The 27,359-nt window shown below is 40.3% G+C and overlaps 1 protein-coding gene across 37 annotated transcripts in view; it reads left to right on the top strand.

Moving 5' to 3' along the window:
- The window catches only part of MICAL2 (microtubule associated monooxygenase, calponin and LIM domain containing 2), a 155,362-nt gene that overhangs the window by 42,932 nt on the left and 85,071 nt on the right, over positions 1-27,359 (top strand). For all 37 annotated transcript variants that reach the window (XM_085548429.1, XM_085548434.1, XM_085548451.1 and 34 more), the window contains one exon: positions 16,298-16,652. In XM_085548429.1, coding sequence (XP_085404555.1) covers positions 16,389-16,652 — 264 coding nt within the window. In that variant the 5' untranslated portion in view covers positions 16,298-16,388. The remainder of the gene's footprint in view (positions 1-16,297; positions 16,653-27,359) is intronic.

Raw genomic sequence — 27,359 nt, 5'->3', positions numbered from 1 at the left:
GCGTGCATGGATGGATTTAGAGGAATAAATACAGTCTCTGAAGGCAGTTGCTAAAAGCAAGGGAGGAGTTCAAAATATAATGCAGGGCTCTCAGCTGACGCTTTTTCTATCTGAAAAAAACTCCTCTCATTACACATTATCTTGTAAACTCCAGTATAGGTAGTAGGTAGTTTTAGTTTTCTGCTTTCATATGAGATCAGCTTCCTTCTGTAAAGAGTCATGTATTGCATGCATTCATTATCAGGCTTTTCATTATGAATTTTCTTCCTGCTGTGTCACCCTGTACTGAGCTGGAAAATAATTTTAATTTGTAGCCTGAACTGTTTAGTAGAAGATTGAGAGCTTGTTCTGCAGGAGGTGCTTGGACTTGGCTTCATGGAAACAAGTGTATGGTTAGTACTGATATTTTTAACAATATATTTGTTCTTGTCACTTCACATCGTCTGTCAGTCCAGCACAGTCTATACCTGTACACTTGAATTGCAGCTGAGTTTCACCTGTGAGAGATTGTAAAGGAGGGAGCATCCTGAGAAGAGCACTTATTTCTCCAGGCCTTTTTTTCCCATCTAGCTGGGCTAAATGAGCTGCTGATGGAGGGTTATATTTTGATTTGGATAATTCATAGAATCTGGTTCTCTCTGAGATTCAAATCCAAAGTTTTCAGCTCAGTATTTGGTTTTTCCTTTACGCTGAGCGCAATGAATACCTATGACTGTCATCTGTGCTGTACTGCTATAACTTCAGAAAATTGCTTAGATAATTACACAGCTGTAGAAACAGCAGAATATTGAAGTCTGGAGATATTTGTCAGATATCATGGTTGTGCTTTGTAGGATGAATGCAAAATGTAGGTTCCTTCCTTTTCTATCTGTGGATGTCTTAAATAACAGCTGACACTCCTCTGTATGGTATTTGTATTCAGAGCATTAATGTGGTTGAATGAATATCAGAAATGTGCGCTTTTAAGGCTTGGAAACAAGCTCCATAAACATGAGCTATTGGTGCATATTCAAAAGCAAAGTCAGTGTATGTAACCAAATACCTCTTGTCATAATTGCTCTTTCAAACACTGCCCTTGCCCCAAGTCAACATTAGTGTCCTACCAAATACATTAGGAAGAATTAGGCTTGTGTTTGGGACTCAGCAAGTCCTCATAGCAAACCTGTTAAGACAAAAGAAACTTCTTTCTGTTGTTGCAGTGGGGGTATATGAGAGAGAGCAGAAGGGTTAGGGTGGTTGACTTTATTTCCTGGAAATGACTAGCATACATTTTTCAGTGCATAAAACGGATATTACTCAGTTTCTGATGGGCTTCCTTGTAAAAGTGTCTTGAAGCAGGCATTGGCTTAAATCTGTTGCTTGCATTCTTGACATGCAGTATTATGTGATGCTATCTCGTCACAGCGGCATGCAGTGTGCCATGATGTATAAATAACCCTGTGTGTCAAAGGTAATTTTAGACAATGTGCCAAATATTTAATGAAGTGCTGGGTCTCGTCCTGGCTATCTGGTATATATTTGGGAGTAGGTATCTGAGCTGAACTGCGGCAGAGGGGTGATGAGTAACGTAATACTCTCCGACACATGCTGCTGAGCTACTTCATACCGTACAGTAAGACGGCCAGCGCTGTAGGTCAGCTGCATCTTATTTGTGACTCTGATACCTAGATAAGTAGACAGACAAATAGGTTAATACGTGCTAGGCCAACCTGCCTTGGTGCTTGCTGAGGAAAGAAGAATTGCTTTTTATATTCTCTATTTTATATTCTCTGTGGTGTAATTTTAATGAATGTTTTGTGTCTGAATTGTGAAGTTAAATATGGGGTAGCATGCAGAGCGGGGCTGGCTTTACTCCTTCAGGAGTACTGCTTTCCCAGGAGGAGAGCTCAATGGGATGCTGACTGCAGGCATGTACATGAACTTCCATGCAGAGTTAAGTTGTCCTGGGGCTGATAGCAGTCCTTGAAGAAGGGTGGTTTGGGGAGTTGCAAAGCAGCTGTGTTGCACACCAAGAGCTTGCCATAGGCCTGGATGTGGGCAGCAAAGGTGAATATGGGCCCCTTGCTTGGAGCAGGCACTTCTTTCTGGGTTTACTTCTGGTCTGGGGCTGAAACTCCTCACTGGGAAGTATTCTTCTCTGTGTTTATGTTAGGAAGGAGACCTACAGGGGCTTTAGCTTTCACTTTCTTAGGCAAAAATGTGAAGTGTGGGGTTATTTTCTTTCCATATTCTTTTTTACTGAGGAAGGAGTTGTGATTTCCTTCTGAATATGTGTGTATAATGTCCAACAAAGTTTTTCATGATAAAGACAGAAATTTTGTTATGTTTTAATGCCTTCATTATGCATGCATTTAAATATACACCACTGAACAAGCTTACTGCTGCTGCTTTAGCTACTACTAGACTTAATGAATGAGTTGATGTTACTGGTTACTTGTGTAGAAGCACCTTCAGTCTCAGTTATGGAACCAAAATAGTAGTCTCCCATTTACCATGTTCTTTGTGCATCAAACCAAAGGAATTACACAGCTACCTCAGAGCAAGGTGAGACACTTCTATGTGTTATGAGAAGTCCAAGGTTCAACCTGAGAGATAAGCACACAGGTGACTTAGTGCTGTTTCATGACTTCTTGACTCAGCTTTTTCTGATAAAGTGCTTGTGTGCATCAGACAGTCAGGTAAAGCTGATAGCTTTGAATCTCTCTTGTTCTTTGAAAGTAAAACTTTGTGGATTTTTTGGGAAGTGAAACATTCAACAGGATGTGACTGACCAAGACTTTAATAGGATACTTGTGCTTAAGCTGTCCTGGCTGATTTGAAGTCTCAAACTAATATAACCACAAATATCATTTTCTGGAGAATGGCTGTATAATTGTATAAGTATTGCTTTTACTTAACTGATTTCTAAGGAATGCCATACATAGTGTAGCAGGTTTGCTTTTCTGTACAAGAAGTAAACATTGATCTATGACAGACTTTTTGCTCTTCTAGCTCACAAAGTGCTTGAGTACCTACTTTTCATATTTATTGGCTCTACTGCAGTAGCATGCAGAGAAACAAAAAATGGGAAGGCTTTCCTTGTCTGTCCGCCTAACTGGTTGTCCTGTAGACAATATGCAGAACATCCTGACCTGTAGCCCATTAGCTCCATACCAAATTAGTTGAAAATATACCCTTTTCTCTGCCAGGTATAGAAGAGCTTTAAAGAAGCTTTTCTCTTTTCTGCCAGGTATAGGGAATGTAAAGTGAAATCTATTCAATGGTTCTGTCCCCAGTCATTGACAAAAGGCATATTATCCCCTCATAACTAGAATTAAGCAGAAAATACAAGATTTGCATTAAATATTTGCTTATCTTGCAGGACTGTATTCACATGAGTAGTCTGTCACATGTATCTGCCTTTCTACCTTTCTATTTTCAGAAATAGAATCCTAATTTTCACTATTTTTCACCTGACATATTTTAAACTTGCATAGAATCTTCCAAGTCATTATCCTGTATGAAAAGTTGGCATCTTGTGTTGTGGCGGCTTTTTTCCCATTAGGGCTCCTTAAACTTCATTTTCAATGTGTAGATAACTTACTTTGCTGTGTATTTGGGGGTGAGATAAAAAGAAGTGACCCTTAATTTCTCTTTGGTGGTTGAGTAGCGATGTACCGAAATACAAGCTTAGTCATATGCTGTGATGCTGATGAGTTTCGCTTGGCACACCCCAGTAGGTGCAGGCCCTGCCCTGTTTTCAGCAGAGCCATCTTCTCTGTGGTGCAATTGTAGATGACTGGATTTGTTTCACAGCAGTGGCAGTGTAATGATAACCTTGCCAATGCTAAGGGGAGGTGGAAACATCTGACCTTTCTGCTTGTATAGCACATTTAAAAATTTCACTGGAGATACTTTGACCTGAAGGTTTTGGTCAGTGTCACTTACAGGAACTGTACTGAAGCTTCGGTAAGAAAGTGTCTAAGTAGTGGTGTCCACTTAGACAGTGTCTAAGAAAGTGTCTAAGTGGCTTGAGTCCAAGATTCTTGTTTTCTGAACAAAATTTATTTTTCTTGCTCATTCTATTTTTCAGCTTCACCCATTTTTCTTCCCATTCTTTTTTTCACCTCTATGTCTATATATTCCTGTCACTTCTGATTAAATTTTTCAGCGTTATGCCATGAGTTGTGCTAGTGGACAGCCTTGTAGCTATTGGAAAAGTAAAATGTTTGCAGGAGCATGGCTCAATTCATTTGGGAACTTGCAGCAGTTGTGTTGGTACCTGTTGCTATCAAAGTGGGTTTTGTGTCCCGGGAATGAGAAAACTGCTGTGTTATTGTGCCTCTTAAAGCAGGAATTATCTGTGTCTGTAAGGTTACAGCAGTTTGTCGAAGGCTGAGGGACTCTTCTATAAAGGTAGCACCTGGAAGCATGGCACGTTTTCTTTGCGTGTTCTGGCATTTTGCAGATCCAGAGACATGAAGACAGGTTAGTAGTGGCTATGCTGAAAGTCCCTGGTGACGTTCCCTGGCCCTGCCTGTTGAGCGTGTGCTGTAAAGAAGTTTGACTGGTTCTCCAGTCTGACCTTTTAACCTGCTGATGATGATCAGGGCTTTGCCAGAGTGCTGAGAGAAATGGTGGTTCTGGAGTAGCCCAGCCAGTACAGGTCTGCTGAGAAGTAAACAAAGAATCAAGTGAGTGTGGCTGCCCCAGTGGCCAGAAGATGACTATCAGGGGTATGCACAGACCCCTCAACTTCTGGTTTTGGAAAGGAAGGGGCTTCTTGCCTGTTATGTGTGCTGACCTGTTTAGAATACAGCGTTGTCTGTGAGTTCTTCATGTGTTGCTGAATGCTTCCTGCCAAGATACCTGAAAGAAATATGTTCTTTAACAGTGCATTCAAAATTAATTGATACTCTGAAAGTTGAGCCAACGAGCTGCTGCGTCCTGCCTATTTCTCCCCCAGTAATCTCAGACCAGCTTTTTATATACAAATAGCATTTCAGGTGCTCGTCCTGTGGGCAACAACAGAAGAGACTGTAATGGCCACTGAGGTAACTCAGCATCTGTCACTTTTTTGCAGTTTTCTACAGTTCCCTTCTTTTATCCAAACATCTGGCGTTTTTAGCTTAATTTTCTTCTGAAACAAAGCACTGAGAAATCCTACCATGCCAATTACAAACAACTAGGAATAAACTGTTCTGGCCCTGGAATGCTTGTGCTGCTGCCCAGGGCTGCGTGCTGGACATATCCAGGAGTGCTGGTTAGCAACAGGCTGGGGTGAGAGCTGCAGCTGCACATGGTGGGGTGATGAAGGCTTTGGGTCATGGAGTGCAGATAGACCACAGTACGGAGTATGACAGATGACAGTCCTGAAGGGGCTCCCTATCAGTAGTGGTAGCAGGAGCCCTAGAATACACATTCACAAACATAGTCCCTGTAAAATATCCTTGGGTGTGTGTGCATGTAGTTTTAAATGTGGCAGTTTAAGGTAGCAGGTTAATCTGGCTAGAAAGTAGCCTGTTTTCCCTTGATGCAGACGGCAGTATGTCTGATGGATCTTGTGTGAAAGGAACTCCCTGAAGCTGATAGCATCAATGAAGAAGCTGGGTTCAGTCTGGCTTTGATAGAAAAATCAGGTCTGAAAACCCTCTTAACCTGCCTACCTGTCAGAAGTGCTACCAAAGACATACTTATGTTCAAAGCTTTTGCTGTACTAATCTCGACTACGTGTTATTTGAACTTGATGTTTTTGGTGCTGACCTGCACTGGGCAGGGATGAATGCAGGGGTGAAAACTCCCAAGTTGTATCTTAATGGAATGGACTGATTCTGTGACTGTTGAAGCCACTTCCTGGCTCCTTTTCACAAGAGCTTCTGATTTAGAAATGCATTATGAAAATCAACTCCTATGCAAGCTTTTCCATGCTGTTTTGCTTTTCAGTTCCACCCTCCCTCTCCCCAGCCCCCCTGACCGTATTGGTTGGAGAGCTTTTGTTTAGGTTATGTGCCTAGTACATTTTACATGCAATGCAAAAGCAAGCACTGTTCCTCGAATATTTGGCTTTCAGAGCAGATAAAGTTCCCTTTAAACATGTTCCATACCACTTTCTCTCCAGAAAATTTCATTTATGGTTTAGTTGGTATGTTGACTTGCTTTTTGGAAAGGAGACGGGGGAGGAAAGTTCATACTATGCTATGGGTACTGTGTCCTTTTGGACCTGTTGTGCCAGCTGTTCAAAAGTTCTGATGTGAGCTTTTTTCCCCCCCTCCCTCCATGCAGTAAATGCACAATACCCGAATCCAAATTGTGATCACATGCCTGTGGGTGCAGCGTGTACTGAAGAACCTGTTTTTAACATCAGTTCAAAATCGAAAGGGTTTTTATGTTCATAATTGTTCAGCTCTTACTTTAGAAGGCATCTTTGCTTTTCTTTGCTTTGTACTGTTTATCACTTGCTTGTTCTCTTTGGTAATCCAAGTAGCAGTGCCAAACAACTGTTTGAAACAGAATATTTTTCTTTTCCTTTTTTTCTTTTTATTTTTTTAAATAAGTCCAAGCTGGAAAGTAAAGCCAAGGAACAAAAACTGCCCCACTTCAACATTTTCTCTATTTTTTTTCCCCTTCTCTTCACACAGTAATGCATTACAAATATGAAATGCAGTAAGTATAATTTATAGATACTTCTATCAGTGTAAGTAGTTTCAGTGGCGAAGTAGTGATGAGTGGTGGTACACAGGGGCTCTTTTGTTGCCCGTCCCTAGTCAGCATTCATCCCTGTGCTGTGGCAACAGAATTTTGTCTGTTCCAAACACCGATTCTCTTCTGTCTGCAGCCATCCATCAGCAGCCACCTCTGTGCTGATGTTCTGAGCTCAGACTCAGTGTGGCAATGGCAGAGGCAGGTGCCAAACGTGTATCACTGCAGTCTATACAGGCAGCTTTTATGCTGTTCTCACAGGTTTATGAACACTTGGAGCCCTGGGTGGGGATACCCGAGGATGTTGCTTCTGAAAGATGATGCAGCAGAGTCCATGCTATTTTGTGCAGTGTGGATTTTTCTGCAGCAGAAATGAATAATGTTTTTCTAACCCTTGGAATCTTTTTTTCTTGTACTTTGTTTTTCTTCATTTTTTTGGGAAGGTATTGCTGAGAGAGGGTAGAAATTGTGCTGCACATTTTCTTCCAAAAATATTGCTTCTACTTTCAGAAGCAATGTCTCTTCTAATCTATTCTGGTAAAGATGGGTCCAGTCTTCAAGGACAAAAAAGGAAAGCAGTTATAAAGCTATCTGAGTAACTTTTCTTTTTTGTCTTCTTATGTAAATGTTCCCTAGGGCAGAGTTTGGTGTCTTAGCCTACATTTTATGGTTTTCCACCACCCTCTGGCTGACTTCTCTGAGAGTCTCTTCACAGTTTCCCAGTGTCATTCAGTGGCTGGTTTTTGGTGGTGAGCTGACAGTTCTGTAGCCAAGGAACATCTCCAACTCGGAAACACTTTTTGTTGTTGTTGTTTTTTCTCTTTAACTTATTCATGGTTCCCATGGATTTTGCAGTAACTGATCATATCAATACTCTGATGAGCCACAGGAAGCATTGCATGCTAACTTGCAATTAAAAATTATAGCAATTGAACATGATTCTTAAAAGTACCTATATACACACATGAAAATATTGCTCAGAATGTTTTATTTCTATGATGATCAGCAGTGCCACACTGTCTTTGTTTTCAGTGGGTTATTCCTGGTTATTGATCTGAAACTGTGATGCCTGCAGATGACGGCAGCTCAGCCCGATGACTTACTGTGGCTTGGAGCAGTTGGTGTCTTGTGGCTCTTGTGTGCTGTTTCTTTGCCTTGTTCAGCTCCTGGATAATTGCTGCCGCCCCAGTAATGAGAGAGAAACCACAACCTGCAGTGTGCTCCTGAAAGCTTTGCTCCTGAATTCTGTGACAGTTAACATCCCTGCTGTTCTTTTTCCTTTTTCCAGATGCACCCTGGGCAGTTTGCTTCAGCATGGCCTTCGTTTCACAGTTTTGCTTAAAGTGAGGAAAACAAACTTTAGTTTTCTTTTTTAGACCAGTCCTGCAGGGAAAAAGTCAGTCAGTCTCATTTTGGTGTCTGCTGTTCTCTGGCTCTCACTCCATGACACATTCAGGTCTCTCCAACTGATGGCTTAGAGCAGTTAGGTTTGAGCAGCAGCAGCAGTGCTGATTGCTTTTCTCTGCCCTCTACCTTGGTTGTGAGCGGTTGCAGGAAGGGGTTAGCCATGCCTGGGTGCAGAGGGCAGTAAGGCATAGGGGCTGGCTGGACCCTTTGCCCTGCACTCTGTGATGAGGAGAAATGCTACAAATGTGGCAGCACATCCTCAGGCACTGCTGAGCTTGGCACTGCAGTGAGAGCTCAGAGCCCATCTCGTTGTGCTGTCCTGAATTATCCCTGTTCTCAAAGTGACATGAACCGACAGTATTCCCATAATTGCTGACTAAGAGTCTGCTTTTTCCTGGTTTGTGCACTTGTTCTTTTTTCATGGTGTGCTTACTTCCATAATTATGTCTCCTTGCGTACAAAGGGAAGGCTGTACTAGAGGAAGTGCTGCTGCCAAATGTGGCTCAGTTTTGTTGGTATAGCTACATCCATACCAGGCATTTTGCTGACTGGCTCTGTCAGCTAGTGAGTTTGCTTTCTTTGTGTGCTTCTCAGGCACAGTTTGTGCCACATAGTTTTTTTCATGTGACCTGAGGAGGATGCGTGTGGCTGTGATGGGACTGTGATCTGGACCCTGGCAGCTGTGTGTTGCAGGGTTGTGTGGGAGCTGATGTAGTGTTGGTAACTCAATGGGAAATAGGATATTAGTTACTGTCTGAGATTGTCAGACTCCTGTCCTAACATCCTACTGAAAGGTGTGCAATCTTTTGCCGATAGACCAACCAGCTCACTGCCTGTTCTGTGATAAGCTGCAAGTTCAGAGAGTGAGCTTGAATTTTTTAGTTTTGTAGCAGGGGGAGAAAGGCAAAGAAATTAAAGTTTGTCTGTTTAACAGTTTCACTGATGGCTTTTTCATAACATCATTTAACTTGAGTAATGGGCACCTTTTCTTAAGAGGGGCACTTAGTTGCTGGGTGATGTTAAATTCTTTATGGTGTATATTTTTCCTTTTGTGATCCCAGCCTAGGAGAAATATAAGCATAAGCTGTCTACTGTTGTTTATATTGTGTTTCTAATTTACTACAGCAGAGATGAGAAATGTTCTTTCTTGCAATCAATCTAAACAAGGGTTAGATTTTATTATCTTGTTTACATGTAACATTAGCCTCCTAAAGGATGAGGCTTAATCATTTAAAGTTGGCTTTGAAGATGTTTACTATATGAAAACTTGAGACCTTTTAATAGAGCCTTTAGCACCCTTGCTAGAAATAATAGGTTTTAAATACTTATCTGTAAGCTACATTCTTTAAGCAAACAAAAGACTGGGACAAAACCCTCCAAACCCCCAAGTTGAATACTTCTTTGTTTAATTATCTAGAAAGATCATGAAGCAGTGTGTGACCCTTATGTGTGCATTAATATTGACCAATTAAATTAGAAATTCCCTGAAATTTATATTCATGCTAACACAATGTTCTGTTATTCTTAAAATTCCTGTGATCTAGATCTTGAATATTCCTTTTTTTTTTTTTTTTTCCCTTTTTTTTTTTCCTCTTCATTTTGCTCTGTGAATAGGTCCTGGAAAAATTATCTACCCCATAAATGGCACTTTAGCTTGAAGAAATATCTGTCCATCCTGCTTATTAGCTCTATTTAGGAAGGCATCATTCTTACGTAAAGAAACTAAGCCGATGACTTCAGTTGTGTGAAGTGATCCGTGTGTCTGATTTATTGGCCATTTAGATTCTTTCTGGAATCCAGTACAGGCACACGCATAGTTTAATGCAAAATGATTCATTATGAGAAATCAGTAATAAATTATTGCTAACGATAAATATCATTGCTGTGAACATGTTCACATTTTTCTCCAGTCCATGAGCTTGAAAGCTCTAGGGTATGTGGCAAGCCCAGCAGGCTGTCAGATATGGGTTTAACTGACTTCAGCCTGAACCATCTGTAAAATACCCGGGTGTGTTTGGGTGCTCTCTGCCTTTATATGGACATGCATTCACTGGGATGCTCTTGCTAAATAAATGCATTCAAGGCTTAGTGCATGCAGCACCAGGTTTTAAAAACAAACAAAAAAAAATCCTCCCCAAAATGATGTAAGTTGTCAGGTTCCACTTTTCTACACCAATGTGTGGCCTGTGAGCTATGTCAGATACACAATCGAAATCACAAATGCCTCCAGCAAACAACAACCCATCATTATGGACCTCATCGCTGGTTCTAATGGTCACAGTCAGGTAGCTTAGGATGGCTTGCAAGATTGCTTGGCGTTTCTGGAGTTCCCTACAAAAAGTCAGCCTTTGGTTTAGCAGTTTTATGCTAATAACTGTTGGTGTGGGACTTGCAGCAGCAACGTGCATCTTTCCTGCTTGATTTAGAGATGCTCACAGAGCAGGACTTGTGCAAGCAGAGGATTCTGCTTAATCCAAACCCCACTATAGCAGGTGCAGGTGCCTGAGCCTCCATCCACAGCATTAGGCATGTGGCCCATTGGCCCATCCCGAGCTTTGTCCACGTGCTGTGTTTGCATGAATGCAGACTTGTTGCTGCCTCAAGGGACTGATCTCGCTTTGCTATCAGTGTCTCAGTGTATGCCTGCTGTAAAACCAGAAACTGCAGAGCAGCAACATATAGAAATAAACAGGATTATTTTTAAATTTTTGTCTTTAAATTGCGTGGAATGAGACTTTATCTATGTGACGGTTAAACTAAAACTATCTATCTGTAGGATTTTATGTTTCCTGGTTATGTATCTAAAATATAAACTGCAAATCTAGTGTGCTTGTGTGCACGCTTCCAACTATATTTTGTTATGGGAAGACTCCAGATGCAGCAGGTTAAATCAGCACAGCAGCACTTGTTTGGAAGGCTGCTTGAAATGTCTCGTATGACTTCGGCAAAACAAGCTGATAGCGTGGACGGTAACCTTTTAAGTTCATAGGCACAGAGTGTCTCAGTAGGAACTGTTTTGAATTCCATACTTGGCCTGAGAAGTTATTTTGCAGGAGTTCTGTGGAAGTCAGCTCTTTATATATGTATACATATATAAAATACAGGATAAGAATCTAGCTGTTCTTAAGGAGAGGCAGTTGGTAAAGCTTTTTTTCAGCAGTAATTTCTGTTCATTGATGTTTTTGTTAGGGTTGTGCGTCTTAAGGAATGCTTTCTATTTGTCAACAAAAGAAAACAAGTAATATAGGCAGATCTACGTTTGTGTTTTTTTTTTTAACTAGTTTCGTAAGCAAAGCAAGGGAGAGCTTCAGCTGTTACCAGAATCACATTATGTCAGTTCTAGGAAAACATGCAAAGAAACCAAACTACCAGAAAGCTGTGTTTCCTCCAGATATAAATATTTATATTTAAAATGGCCACCATGAAAAGAAGTGCCCGATGTAAGCAGAAACTAAGCTGAAAAGCCCAGAAGCATCCAGTTTCACATGCAAATGTCAGTTATTGTAATGATTTTAGACTTTTATAGCAGGGAAGAGATAGCAGAAATACTGTAATTTTTACTGATATTGATCATGTGCCAAAGTGAATGGTTTCTATAGATGCTGCAAAATCCAGTCGTTTGTACCTGTTGATGTTTTTAACATTAAGCAAACAATAAATGTATTGTATCCTGCATGCTGAACTGAAGTCTTAATAACAGAATTTACTCCTGGCAAATTAGGGCTGTATTGAAAATGGAATCAGGATTAGTGGTATTGAAATGCTTGGAATTTAATTCTTTTCCAGTCTCTCTGAGGAACTTGTTCTCAAGCATTAGAAACAGCACTAAGATACTAAGGAAGGACTTAAAAAGTGTTGCAAGTTTGAATTAAAATAGGTGTTTTTTTCCCTCTCCAGTAGGACAACTAAGCTCCAGAAGCTTCAAAGCATGTTGCCTCAAAACGCTGCTGACAAGCACTCTGCAGTTATTACTGTCAAAAGTTAGTCATTTTCATTTAATGACTCATGTATGTCAGCTTCATTGTTTGCTGTATTATGCTGAGGGGCTTCCTGTGCAGACGTGACCTGGCTTTGTACATTGATTTACTTAGTGATAATTTGTGAAATTACCCGGATAGTGGAGAAGTCTGGCTTGCTGCACTCAAAACCATCTGCAGGAATGCCAACCAAGACTGCTAGCGTTTGCTTTCCTGTGTATCTATATATGTACCATTGCTTTAATTTCTACTTTTTCTGTCCTTTTCCCAATGCCTTCCTTTAAGTTGCAGTAGGATCTTCACTTTGTCCCTGGGTAGCTACCAGCAGTTCTCAGTTTTTCTCCTCTCACATTCCTGTTTCTTCCCCAACTGGAGGCAGAGAGAGGCCAGTTATCAAAGTACAACACTTCTTGTTCCCAGTGTCTGCAGCTTGAGGCTGGGAGCCCTCCAGAGATTCCTGTAATACCATGGGAAGCCGCGTAGACAGCCAAATTCTCACATGCATTTAATACATTGAACATGAGACCTATTGTTAGCTACAAATCTGACCTAGGGTGGCCAATACCTGTGAATGCTTCAGCTCTGACCTAAGAGAACTGTCTCCAAACTGTTTCCTGCTCTCCAGTTCTTTTCTGTGGTCCAGTTTTATACTGGGCTAAAGTACTTCGGAAGAAGTTTAGTAGTCACTATGAAAAGCATAGGTTATGGTTTCAACATCAGCACTCACCTAGAAGAGATTTTCAAGTCTGTTTCCTCCCCTGCATGACCTGCATATGAAGGAAGAAAAAGAGTAAATAGTAGTATTCAAAAAAACTCATTTTTTTTCCCCAAACACGTTGGGGTATTTTGGGTTCGTTGCTTCTTTTTTTTTTTCCCAGTACAGGTAAACAGTTTATGTATTGCTTCTCAAGTTTTTGAGACAAATACAAAACAGGAAGCCTGCTGTTGTTAAGAATTACTCCATTCATCTTAGACTTCTGGACTTTAGAGCATTATTTCTACTGAGCTGTGTATGATACTGCAGAGAAATATTGCTGGTTCCTCAGAAGAAAGTGTGTAGTTTTCCATAAGCTGCATCTCTTTTTAGGACCATTTTCTTCTCAGTCATCTATCAACACAATCTTCATGCCAAAAAAAAAAAAAAAAAGATGTTTTCAGCAAGCCAAAAGCCAGTAACCAGAATCTCCCTTCTCATCTGGCCTACCCAACCACAAAACTGGCTTTTTTGGAGAATGTGACCTCTGACACAGAAAGAAGAAATTCTCTGCTGGTGAGCAAATGTCTGCTGAGATGCTGCACCACAGCTCTACAAGGGTGTGATGGGAGCATTTTGAAGGAGAAGATTTCATGCCAATCAGGAACAGCCTCGATCATGGCTTTGCAGTGTTGGAAAAGGAAAATGTTAAGGCTGGGGAAGGTCTACCATCCCCATTGAAAAGGCAGAGCAAGCCCAGGCCTGCTTCATGTGCATGTTTGTGCATACATGTATAGCACAAGCTTGCATCAAACTTCCTGCCCGTCACTTTGTCCACAGTGGCTCCTGCCAACTCTTCTATTTTCCTCACCATTATCAGCCCTGGCACTTGATGCTTTTCCTCACGGGTGGGTTCAGATATGGCTGTACTTTTTTATGGCATTTTCCCTTCCACCCCTTTCTGTGATGGATGGAAACAGCTGAGGTTTATAAAAGTCTTCTCTCTGAGTAGAAAAATTAGTTTGTGATTGGATTCTTACCAATTATGCTGGATTTAATTTGTACAATCTTGTGGTGAGCAAGTGAAAACAGTGGAGAGGAAGTAACTGTTTTGTAGTTCCTTAGTCAATGTAGCACTGAGGCAATAACAGTGTGAGATTAAAGCCATGAAGAAAACCTAATTTGGCTGCCACGGTCTTTGCCAAACTGTCCACAGTACAGCGTTTCAGTGATGCTTCCCCATTAACCAGGAAAAAAACATACTTTGGCTTAATGTTGAAAATCTCTCTTCCAGTTGTGTGTTTCTCTTTTTGGTTTAATTTGCTGTCAGACAATGGGGGGCGGTATGTCAAGCTCTTTAAGCTGAACTGTAGTGTCTTACACTGCTGTTGCTCTCTTCAGTTGTCCTGTGTTGCCTTCCTTTCATAACAACATTTGTGCTTAAGCCCAGATGTACGTTTTTTGCTGGATCAGCCTCTTTGGGTGGCAGTCACCTACCTTTTCCCTTTCCCAATAGAATTTTGGTTCTATTGGCTGATCCATAGCACTACTTTCCAAAAGTGAGAGCTGGTAAGAGTTGTACCGGGCCTCTCTCGCCCACTTGTGCTGGGGCAGCCAAGATGTCCAAAATCAATCCTGCTGTCATGCAGTTGTTAGAGGATTTTGCTCGTTAATCATCAAAGCCTTGAGCCTGGAAAGATTCTGGATGTCTTCAACTCCTACTGAGTCAGTGGAAGTTCACAGCACTCAGGTTTTTGGTGTTCTTTGGTTTTTTGTTTTGTTTTGTTGGTTTGGGTTTTGTTTGTTTGTTTTGTTTTGTTTTTTTGAAAGATTAGACATTCTGGAAGTAGAGGCATATAAAATGTTTGTGATTTTTACTTCATGAAGCTCTTCAGAAAAGGGCACAGAACATACTATAAATGAAGTATTCAGAAGGGAAAACAAAAATTTCCTGACTTATTCTTGGCACTGTGTATTTCATCATGACATTTGGTCTAAGAAAATGTACTAACTCTCAATGTTGCCAATTTATTTTACCCACAAACCAAGAGCAGACTGATGATGTGCACACAAAGGTTATTTATTTTGAGCATAGCTAGGGAATGTGAGTGTTCCAAATGCTTCCTTATATCTCCCCATGGGATCTGTTTAATATGTTGCATAATATTTTTCTGTATCTAAGATAGGCATGGTAGGTCTCTTAGTTACTTAAATACACTAGTTGTGTTTCCTCTTTTCTTCTTTGAAGGAAATGTGAGCAGAGAATGAATAGTTTGTGAACACTGTTAAATTAAAAAGTTTAACTTCAAAGGCCCTTATAGGAATTTACTCTAAAGCTATCAGCCAACAGATGATGTTCCAAGCAAAATAACTGATTATGTGAGAGGTGAGGCAAACATCGATTTAGTTGTTGGTTGCTTGGACCAGTAGATAATTCCTTAATTGCAAGAAAAAGAAGATAAGATTTGCATCTCTGGACTTGAGTTCAGGTAGACCCTCTTCTGAGGACAAGTTTAGACATAACCTATAATAATTCCCTTGAAAAATATGAAAGCCACTTGAGTATTTTCTTTGGATTTTGGCTGACTCTAAGACACTCCCCATTAGAGATAGAGAGCAAGGTTAAAAAAGGATAAGGGAGTGCCACAGGGAACGTATTTTATTTCTTGCAAATTTGTATTTATTTAGAATAGCTTTGCTCTTACAAAGTGTAAGAGTATTTGTCTGGAATATCAGGCACAGTTTGACAGTGATCATATTACTAGGAAAAGCCAGTGGAGCTTAGTGGGCCAAATGTAATTACTTTATATCATTAGCACATGACAAGGTATGACTCCAGTCACGTAACTTCAGCATTTACTGTGTGGAGATAAAATTCCTTTCTGTTTGCTAGAGTACCAAACTCTTTCTCATTTTGGCAAGAATTTTAAAAGGTTGTCTGGAGTTACTCGTGTTCCATTTCTTCTGTTCTGGTGCAACTCGTGATAATGTTTCTGCTTAGTTTGTTGTGTACATTTGCTTGTGGCAATTGACTGGGCCAGTTCTAAATTTATTGGCTAAGCTGCACTCTTGCTCCTAGCTTGTGCAACAGAAGAGAATTCCTTCATGCTGACTTTTGGCTGCAGGTTTTCAAGGATTCTCAATACCAAAACATTACTAAAGATGTACTTGTGACTTAAATTTTGGTTAGGAAAAGCACCTTAATATTCTTATTTTTTTTCTTTTTTCTTTTTTTTCTTAATCTGTTATCTAACGCTCATTACTGAATGCAAATTGTGGTCATTGTTCTGTGAAGCTAATTGAATTTTTTTATTTATTTTTTTTAAACAGTGGTCTTTTGTGTGCCATGAAGTACATATTGTGACAGTACACATAGATTTCTTTGTAATGCCTATTAAATGCCACTCCTAAACTTTTGTACCTGGCTGTTCATCCAACACACATATGCTGGGTTTTTATATTCATATTGAATATGGAGTTTATGTGTTGAGTTTTCCCACGCAGAGCATGCTTTAACATAACTTGTGTTTGTCTTTTCTAGGAATAGCATGCGTGGAAGTACATGCTAGTGTTGGTTACCTGCATCCTAGTACAAGAGCTCCAGCTTGATTCTTCAGCACTTCTATCAGAACATGGGGGAAAACGATGATGAAAAATACTGTCAAGCTGGCCAGATATTTGAGAACTTTGTCCAAGCATCAACATGTAAAGGTACCATTCAGGCCTTTAATATTCTCACACGCCAACTTGAATTAGACCCTTCAGACTGTAAGAACTTTTACAGCAAACTGAAGTCAAGAGTAACCACGTGGAAGGCCAAAGCTTTGTGGAACAAGCTTGATAAAAGAGCAAGTCACAAAGAGTACAAACGTGGAAAATCTTGTATGAACACTAAGGTAAGTGGGAAAGGTCAGTTTTGAATTCCTCAGTTTAGAATCTCTTTAACTGGTTGATCAACAGAAGCAGGGTTTCTGTCATCCCATGCTATGTGTGTATCCATGGATGCTCCCTTTCATATACTTCTTGAAACTGTGTCTAACATAATTTAGACAAATTTTCAGATATTTTTTGTTCTGGAAACACAGCACATAAAAGGAGTTCTAAAAACACCCTATTTTACAGTCTGCTTCAGCCAAAGCAGAACAGTTTGCTGTGCCTCTTTAGACAGTAGTGTTGATCAGCCATAGGATATAAGCTCATAAGGCAGTTGTATTTATTAATTTCAGGCTTGCAAGAACTACTTGCTTCATTAAACAGTTTTGCAACGAGTCAGTCCTTACATACTCAGCAGGCACCTCTGCTTGTATTTCAACAGCAGCTCCTAAAGTGCTACTTGGAGGCTTAGGGATCAGTCTTTGTCATTTAGCATTGGCTCTATTTGCTAAACAAAAGCAAAAGAAAATAATGCTGTATTTAAGAAATCAAATATTTGCATGTAAATACTTCACCTCCCCCCTCCCCAAACTGCATATAGACAACTGCTACATGGTAGTTACTAAAGAAAGTGGTCAGTGTGGTTGTGAAAAGGACAGGAAATTATCTTCAGCATGTTGTTCAAATGCTGTGTTTTAATAGAACCACTGGTATAAGTCATGTTAAAACTGAACGTTCACGCCACCTTATTCCATCTCTTCTGTGACTGGTCATTTTTAATCGCTTTGTGTCAGAGAAGTTCAAGTATTTACTGCCTAATGATAAAAACTTTTTGACAGTGAAGGACTGGTTTTAAGAAGCTGCTTGACTGTACTGAAGTAAAACAGAAAGGAATAGCACCTTGGGGCGTACCTAGACACCAAACTCTGGAGGGCCTTTTAGTTTGAACTTTTGCTGAAGTATTTCAGGGAAGTTCTAGACAGGCAGTATTGATGGTCGGTCTTGTGCATCATAGAATCGTGTCTTTCAGAAGCATTAGGGAGGAGGTTATCGTATTGCCTTCAATACTTTTAGAGGCTTCTGTTTTTATGTATTTCATTTCTAATAAGGTCCCACTTATTAATAACTTTTTGTAAGGTAATATATGTCCTTAGAATCAGTTTCTTTAGAAAAGTTATGATGTCATTACAGCTCTTTGCACTGCTTTCCTGATTGCCTCTGTTTTTATTCTTTTTCCCATCTTTTCCCTTTGTGACCTCTGCTTCCTCCCTCCCTTTTAGATCTTTTGAAAAGGCTTTGAGTATGTCATTGTGCATCTGTGTGATAAAAACAGACAGGAAAGGGAAGGAATGACAATGTGTGTGATGTTTAACAAATTACAGGAGATGTTCTATGTACACCTCACTTGCACATAGATTTCCAAGTCCAAATTTCCATGGTTAGTATGAGGAAGTATTTAAAACACAAAGCAGTTTTAAGACCCATGTGAAGTATGAAATGAAGCCCTTCTCAATCAAGTGTGACATTACAAAGCCAAGGCCTGCTTCTGCAAAGTTCTTCAGCCAAGTCATTAATTTCTATACGTGGTGAAGAGTCATGGAAATCACTTAGAACATGAAAAGCTTAATACAGTCTGCGTTTTAAGGTTGCCAAGCAAGTGGCTAATCAGCACCTCTAGCAGTGTTGAAAGTATGGTATTTCTACTCTGAGAGTAAGGATTTATTTGTAGTGGCGTGGTGTAAATATTTGCAGAAATTAATGGGCGTAAGCTGCGAATATGATCAAATTGCAAATGAATGTAGAATACTTGTACATGAACAGGATACATACAGATATTTTGTGCAATACTTAAATGTTCCTTATGAACCCAAACCATGCCTGGACCTGTTCTTCAATGTGTCATCACTGATTTAAAGAGGGAAACATGAATCTTCAAATTACTGCAAATGAGAGCAATAACCACAGACTGTGGGCTCTTTGGGGATATCTAGCAAACATTCCTGACACGTGAATCACAGTCTGCCATGAAAGCCTATCTATGCAGTATGAATGAGAGGAGACACATTGCAAGGAGACAGCAAACTCCCTGATCGTTGTGTTGGTGTACTCTTGATAACTCCACTTACAGATAAGGAGTTATCAGAGATGCTGGCATACACAAGCTATGGTATACATACCAGGATTTTCCTTTCGTGCAGCGGGTGATCTCAAATTCTTGTTTTTCTTGCGTGTTACTGCTTTCCGTAAAGAAACAGGCAAACAGGAGTTGTGCAGATGAAACTGAGCAGAGCCTAATGCTCACCTCTGTAGAGTTGAGCGTGGACTGGAAGTGGATCGGTTGGAATAAAGAATTCTAGTTGTTAAGGCAGCATCAGCTCTTTGCTGTTACAGTTCTGTAAACAGAGCCAAGCCAACAGTCATTGTTTAAAAATAAAAAATGACTTAAAGGTTGTGGCCATGAGTTCTATAGCTGATTCAGCAGGTCGTAGTTCTCAGATATGAATTTTCTGTCTGGCTTCTGACAATCTCCCCAATCTTTGAAGGAGATAAAATACAATCAGGGTCTAAACTATTCCTCATGCTATGTATGTGTGTGCCTGTTGTGGGGTTGGGAGGATTAGTTCTTTTATAAATTAAAAAAAAAAACCAGGAACCTGCTGCCTCACTCGGTACCAGCTCAGTTTGTGCACAGTACTTAAGAGCTGAATGCTGTCCTTGTTTGTTGGGTTGTTTTTTGGTGTGTTTTTTTCTTTCTTTTTTTTTTTTTAGTGCTTATAAAATCTTCAGCTACACTTAAGTTACTTTCATTAGAGTAACAATATACACACATTTCCTACATGCAGGTTGTTCCACTCCAACTAAATAACAATAACTCCTTGTCTTAACTGTTCTCGAAGAACACTGCCAAATAAAGCTTTCAGAGTTTCTGCAATGATACAATTTTTGAGAAGTTCAAACCCACTGCTATTTCAGAGTAGAGTTATTTGTGGACTTTAACTTTTTCTTTCTTTGTAGGGAGAAAATAAAGATAAAACACAGCAGAAAGGCATGCAAAAATTATGGAGGAAACTTTTTTGACTCTCTGAGTCAGTCTGTATGTATGCTAAATGTGTATCAAACATCTTCCTTCCATGACAAACTTATAAATTGGGAATTAAGCTGTTCTGAACTGCTGGTCCTGGAGCTGACATCTTCTGGCATTTGGCAAAGCTCTAGAAATCGTTCTGTGCTTTTTCAGATACTTCTAGAAAAAGAGCATAATTTAATTCTCATAGTAACATTTGCTGCTCATTTTCATCTTGTATTCACCAGTTTGGAAGAATCTGCCCAGAATCTGTAATGATCATTTCTTTGTGAGGTGAAACATAGCTGGGCAATCAGAGGAGGTTAAAGGTTTAACATAAAGTGTTCACCATGCTAGCAGCTTGAATGTCTCTCTGCATTTTTGAACATGGAAAGCATACTATGATAAGAAGCAGAAGCAAGAATTCATCCAGCTGTGTGCAGAGTGTATTCAACAGTATTCTCAAGACATACGTGTGTGCTCTGAACTTTTACTCTTAGCCTCCCTGTATGGAATAGGTTCTTCACTTCAAGATTTGCTGTCAGTTTTCATGTGTGAATGATACAGAATCAAATATGTGCATATAAAGGAGGTTCCTGCTGATGTTTGAGATGTATGCATATGTATCAGAGGGCAGTACCTGGTTCATGCTGAAATTCTGGCTCTCCCACTACTGCAGATCTGTGCTTGAGGAGAGCAGAAATCTTTGTGTGAAAACATCCCAGACTCGCTCTGAAGGGAGGTGTTGATTCTCTAAAGCATGCAGATGCTGCTTTTTCAAAACACTGGCACCTGAGGAGGACTAAGGAGACATCTTTAAGGAGCTAATGTGTAATTATTAGTTGTCTTGGAAGACTCTAGCATTTGTCTCTGGGTGAACTCAGTGTCTGATTGTGGCAGTGTACTTGGACAGAGTAGTAAACAGTTTGAGCTCTGGTTTTAAGGCCTAATTAGGCAACACTGGCACAAAGTGAGAAAATAAACCTGGGCTAGGAACTTTTAAATGTTGTGTATGTAAATGCATATGTATGGACATTTATAGGTATATGTGTGTATACATGTATGTGTATCACACAGATTCCTACTAAGCAGATGGAACAATCTGGAACTCGGTCTGTGCTGTCTTCTCTAGCTTTCCTTGTTCCTGGATGTGGTCTTTCAAACCTTGTTTTATAATAGATGAACTTCCTTTCCAAAAAATTCTGTTGGGAAACTTACTGCAATGACTCAAAAATTATTTATGGCTACATTTCCAGGGATTGCATAAAGCCACAGTGGCTCTTCTCAGTAGTGCTATGTGCTGTCAGTCCAACCCAGATTCAGTGGCATTCACAGCTGAGCTGTATAGGGAGGCTCTGTGAGCCCCTTTGTTGGGGTGCTAGGTTAGAAAAGTGGTGTTACGGAGGAGATCATATGGCTTAAGGGGATGTGGGAATGAAGTGGAGTTGGGGGCAGGGGTGTGAGTCAGCCAAGGAGGAACTGAGTGTCTGAAATGGGGATGGAGGCTAGAGGCTTTGTGACTGACTCAGTGCTGGCTCTGAGATTTGTCTGCCTGTACTAACCATGCTGGTGCACCCATGAATGATAAAACGGGATTGCCAAACCCCATCCGTTTCTTTTCATATTGTTCTCATTTCCAAAGACTGTCAAATGAATGCTTTGGGGATTAATAAAACCTACTTCATCTACTGTTTTCCTTCCCACAGAGTTGAGAAAGCGAAAGGCACGCCTGAGCCATGCTGGCTGCTGCCACGTTACATAGCCTTAGGCTAACCAGCAGGGTGAGGAGTGAATTCCAGGCCTCTCTCCTTGTTATTAGGTAGAAATTGTCTTCCTGTCAAAGCTCAGTTGTTTACAAACATCCCATTGTAGTCTTTCCCCTTGTGGCAAAAGAGACAGGCTGGCTTGTGGATGTCTCTCCCCCCTTTGTAGTTCCTATGAAGTTCTAAACAAATACTTGTCTCTTAGTTAATCAAGTCATCCTGTTTGTATAAACCTGCTGCTGGTGGTGTGGCTAAATTTTCCTTCTGAAGCAGTGGCATTTGTTGATGTAATGCATTTACAGCCAGATTTTTCCTGTGCTGTATACACCATTGAGTTTGCATGTTCAGGCATTGATTGATTGTGTCCCAGTGACGAATATCTTTTTCTGAAGGACACACTTGAATTGCAAGATGAAAGAAGGGAGTGCCAGTTGTGCCCTAGCTCAAAAATATCCTTTGTAAAATGAAAACTTTAACCCGTTTGTTCTGTAAAGAACAGAGATCCAGATGGCCGGATCCCCTTTGCTGGACATAGTAGTCTCTTCAGAATAATAATCAAAATGGGGAGATTTCCGAATGTTATAATCAGGGTTCATAATGAACACACCATACGTAGATCTATGAGATAACATTGCTGACTCCCTTATTATAACAAAAATGCATTCCTGTGAAGGCCATAAAACTGAAACTAGGAGTCCCATATTTATAGGAAGTTTAGTGAATGGAAGTTTGTGAATTACCATGAAATAACATTCAGCTGCAATCTTCTCACCCTCCTCTTCACCCTTAAGTTCTTTTAGCAGTTATTATTTCGATTTTTGCCTTATTAAGCCCTTATCAGAGTATAAATATGTAGTTCTTGGATGGCAGAATCCAGTACAAAGCAGTTGGGGTTATTAAGTGCCATGCATTCTGCTGAATTGAAGTGGCACTGAGGTCTTTTGGTATACTTGAAAAATAAGCTGCTTTTTTTTGGTATTTGCTTTTAGCCTTCTAGGAAAGGGCATCTAAAGCATTGTGCTGAATCTCCACTGTACATTTAATTTTAGAAGTTGTAACAAGCAACTTTTACAGTGTTATTTCAAAGGAGATGAAGATATGGGATTAATGTAAATGAGAGGCGAGGCAGATTGGTTTGAGATGCAGGGAAAAGAGGAGCATCACCTATGACCGTGCAGTGAAACCACAGCTGTTGAATGCTATCTACTCATTCATTTGTTTCTATAAAGATTTTGCAAAGAGCGGATGGGGAGAAGCTGGGGTGATGACAGGACGCACAGCAGACAGTGTTCTTTGAAAACAAAACAGAACATCTGACTCTTTGAGCAGTGCTTTAAACTGGTAGATTGGGCCAAATTGCGTCAGCAGAGGCAAATGTTTGGTATGTGATTGGGTAATGGAATCACTTTATTATCCTACAGACACTTCCACAAACACACAATTTTTCAGCTTATCAGTCATGAAAAACAATGAACCCTGGCCAAAGTAACATAATCAGACAGCCTAAATGAGATTTTTTAATTTTTTTATTTTTCTCAGGCATTTGGGAATTGTAAGATATTTGGCTTGTAGGATAATAGTAGCTTTACATCTGTACTTTAGCAGCGCTGTGCTGTTTCTCTCTCTCTCTTAATGACTTTGCAAGGAATCAACAGAAGGGAACTGTCCCACCCTGACCCGATTTCCTAGACACTCCGTCAGGATTCCCGCTGGGAGTGGTACCCAGTTACTCTTGCACACAATATTAGTATTGTCACTTACAAGTGGCTTAATTAAGTCTGGATGAAAGAAAAGGTTATGGTGAGGCGTATTCCTGCAGCTGTGACCCCGCAGTGCTTTTGAATTTGACTGTGTGAAGCAGTTGGGCCATGGGCCCAGCTGGGCTGTGTGTGTGGGGCGAGGGGTGCTGCTGCTGCTGCTGCAGCACAGTGTGGGTCAGGCCTTCCTCCTGGCTCTGGAGAGGCCCTGCAGTGCCAGATGTAGCTGTTAGGGGTTTGTTGTTAGCGACGGGTCCAGCTTTGCCCCGGTAATGTTTGTGTACTGATAAGTGAGGAAATGCATAATTTTTTCTACCAAGAGGTGATTAAATGCTTGGCTGCTGAAAACCAGATTTCAGACAATAAGGCAATTTCCTGTCTCCTACGGTTCAGGTCCTTTTCGAGGTTCCCATGCCTGTGCTGAGAACCAGAGTTTTACGCCGGTGCTGGCAGTGGTTTGCTGCCAGGCAGGGGGAATTGCAACCATGGCCATTTAATGAATCCTGTTGGAGGCTGGTACTAGTCTTACTTGATACAAGTGTAGGTACTGGATAGAATGGGGTGCAGATATAACCAAGCTGGAATGAGCAGTAGTTCTTTAAAATTCTAATCTTGTCTTTCAAGATTTCAGAAAATAGATTTTTTTTTTTAAACTGCTATAAAGTTATGGCTGTGCTAGAGAAGGAATGTAATGTCCCTAGCAAGCTGGGAATAAACTGCAGAGAATGATTTGCAGTTTACAGTAATAGACCATGGCTGAGCCCAACAGACATTTTTTTCAGGTCCATTTTTTTTTTTCAGAGCTTGCATTATGCTTTGGACACTTGGTGCTCCTATTTCAGTCCTGAAGAACAGCCTGTATTTCCTGAGATCATGCCCTGTTTCTGCGTGAGAAACTGACCAAAATACACTGCCTGGCTTGTAGTTCGTTGCTGTGGATTTGTTTATTTGAGCAAGATCCTAATTGGAAGTAAATGTGGTTGCACCCCACTACGTACCTGTGTCATGTTTCTAGCTTCCTGTGCACCTCTGGATGACGTATAGGAGCAACTTTAGAAGGAGAAGTGAAAGAGCAAACCCTCTTATTTTGTGGAGGTGCCCACTACCATTTCTGTGCTCCCTGCTGCCCTTGGTGAATTTACAATGCAGATAAAATATCTGCTCCAGGGGAAATAGTAACTGAGATGAGAGAACTCAGCAAGGGCTGGCAGTGAGCTTCCTGCCAAGGGTTCCACACCCAAATCGTCCACAAGAATTTATTCTGATCAACAAACACTTGGTAGAAGACAAAGGCATTTCCCTCAGATCCGTTCTTCTTTCGTTTGCTTGTTTTCAAGTAAGAAGGAAGTAGCTGCAGATGGCATTAAGCCTTATCTGGCAGGTGAGGGCTGTTGTGCCCAGCGGGGCTGTGGGGCTGCTGTGGGCAGGCTGTGGCCCAGTAGTACTGGGGGTGGTGGAACGAGCACAACTGGTGTGGGTCAGGTCAGGCAGGTGCTTGGGTCTTGAGCTTCACCCTGTCTCAGACTGAAAACAGTCATTAGTAAATGTCTGTGTAAATAAATACCAGCCTGATCAGTATGTTGAGCCCCTTCTGTTGCACTGATTGCTGGTGCAAAACAGACTTTTTACACCTTGTGAGTCATGGAGTGTGTTTTCAACTCTACACCTCTTTTCAGAGCACGTACCTTTTATTTTTTATTTTTTATTTTTTTTCAATTTTTCATACTTTATGTCCTGAAATGATACATTTTCTTATTCCAATTGTGAGACTTGTTCTAATTCATCTTTCTTGTTGACAGTCAGATACAATAAGTGGTGGTGGTCATGCAATACCTAGTGCTTTCAATTGGTAAATAAAACTGTAAATAAAAAAAGAAAAACATTGTCTGCCTGTGGTAAATTGACATGTACAAGTGACTGAAGTCAAACATTATTTGACTTTACTAGTTCTGTGGCCATGAGTGCTGGCACTAGAGAATGAAGGTGTTTGAATAATACATTGTGACCCAGAAGAAAATAGAGCCCAGGAGCTCCAAACTATTGGCCACTTACACAGTTCTACGTTTTGTGCTTAGCTAGAGCTGCGGTATGCTTCTGTCCAGTCATTCTACTTAGGGAAGATGGAAATGATTTGATTATTCAATCCTTTAAAAATAATAAATACAAATCTTGATTCTGCTTTAAACCCAATGGTTCATTTTTGAGCTCATTTACCCACTAGTGACTTTTAAGAGCTAAACCTTGATTAGATTTTGGTTAACAACTAGCCTGATATGCAAATAGATTCCAAACGTATTATGAAATATGCTGTGAAATAGCCTTGAAGTAATTACACTTGCTACTTTCTTTCTAAAGCCAGTTTTGAAATGGAATCTTAGGTGACTTCATAGATTGTTGATCAGCTACAAGATTTCAGGTTTTGAGTGATACTTCGTATCTGTGGACATGCCAGGTTGTAGCACGCTGGTTTCTGTGTGTTTTGTTTTTATCTTTTTTCTTTTTAACTAACATATTGCCAACTTCTTCCTGTAGCAAAGCTACGTGGTTGTTGACCAACTTGTTTGCATACTTTGGATGCCTTCAGGCATGAGAAATCCTTTCCTCTGGGTTTGCAGACAAGTCCTCTGCTGGCTGGTCAGCGTGGTTCATTAAGCCCCTGACTCTGAAACCATGTGTCGGATTCATTTTGTTCTTGCTGTCACAATCTCAGTAATGTCACTACTCACAAAGGTTTACGGGACTCAAGGCTTGGTCTCCTTTTATTCTTTGCTGCGCTTAAGGGCAAGGCTGTTGGTGCCTCCACTTCTTGTTTGTGTTGTGTTATCTCTTTCTGGATTTTAATTTTATTTTTTCAGAAGTTTTTAAAGAAAGCTTTAAAGTATTATCTCAGCATTACAGGCATAAACTTACCAAAATGGTGGTGTGAATAAATGGTGTGAACCGTATTCATGTCCAAGATAGTCAGGCAGTGTTCTTCCTGCAAGGTTTATCTTGTTTTCATTTTGATTGTTGAAGCAAATGGACAAAGAGAAGAAAGGAAGGGCACCACCTCTTTTTTTCTTCTTTTTTTTTTTCTTTCTTTTTTTTTTTTTTTTCTCCTCTGTTTTGATTATAGTGAGAGACAGGTGAGAAAACAGCACATACGTGTTTGATTCCAAAGGATGTCAGGGGTTTCTTTTGTGTTTTATTTGAGGAGATCTTTGGATTAAAACACTTGCCTGACTTTTGCTATGTAATCTTTTTATTAAAAGCAGAATGAGGTTTCTTGTCAGACATGCAGGTTTTCTTCAAATAACTGAAAGTGTCCCGGAGAGGAAGTGAAAGTCTCTTGAGATACTTCTTTGTATCATGTCTACCAATTACATTTTTTTAATTCATTTTTTTTTTTTTTAGAAGTTGTTATAAAAGCTTTGAGATGAAGCCAAGATATTTAAGTATGACCAAGGCCTCTCAAGAGAGCTCTTGAGAACAGTTCCACAAAACAAAGTCCTGTCAGCCTTGATGCATCAGTGAAGGAACTCCTGAAATTCCAGAATGCACATAGACCCTCACTGATGTGTTGCTTAGCAGACTACAAGTTTCAGATGTCTTTCATACCATTGCTTTAATTTCAAACTATGAAAAGATTTTTATGAACAAATCTAATATTAGTAGGCATGTCCTAGAGACAGAGAGGATGGCTGGGCAAGCATGTCTGAATTCATCCAGGAAAAATGAAGGCACATGTTTTTTTCCATGCAGAAGCTTATCTTCCAAAAAATCCTAGTAAAGATGAGCCAAATGAATGCAATAAATGTACTAATGTTTCACTTCTGGCATTTTGTCCACATAAAAAAAAGCAGTGCAATAAAGATAGATCCTCTGATCCCTGGATTGCACTGTGTCCAGCTGCAAGGGCAGCAACTGCAGGGCACAGTACTGGGGGAAAGCACTCTGTCCAAAATCAGCCTGGATTAGGGAGCTTCAAATCCATACTGCAGGGCTGTTTTTTTTCTTTAGGGGAAAAAAAAAAAAAAAAAAAAGAAAGAAAAAAAAAGAAAACTTAAAAAAAAAAAAAAAAAAGCAGTGTCTCCATTTTTTGCCAGTTACTGATACAAATGCTTTTGGCAGGAATAGAGCAAGCTGCATATTTGAGAGGCACTCAGC

This window comes from Coturnix japonica, chromosome 5 (assembly GCF_054131305.1).
Source record: "Coturnix japonica strain WE chromosome 5, WE-NBRP24, whole genome shotgun sequence".
NCBI lineage: Eukaryota > Metazoa > Chordata > Aves > Galliformes > Phasianidae > Coturnix > Coturnix japonica.
Note: the sequence above shows the minus strand (reverse complement) of the source record. Positions and strands in the feature narration are given on the sequence as shown.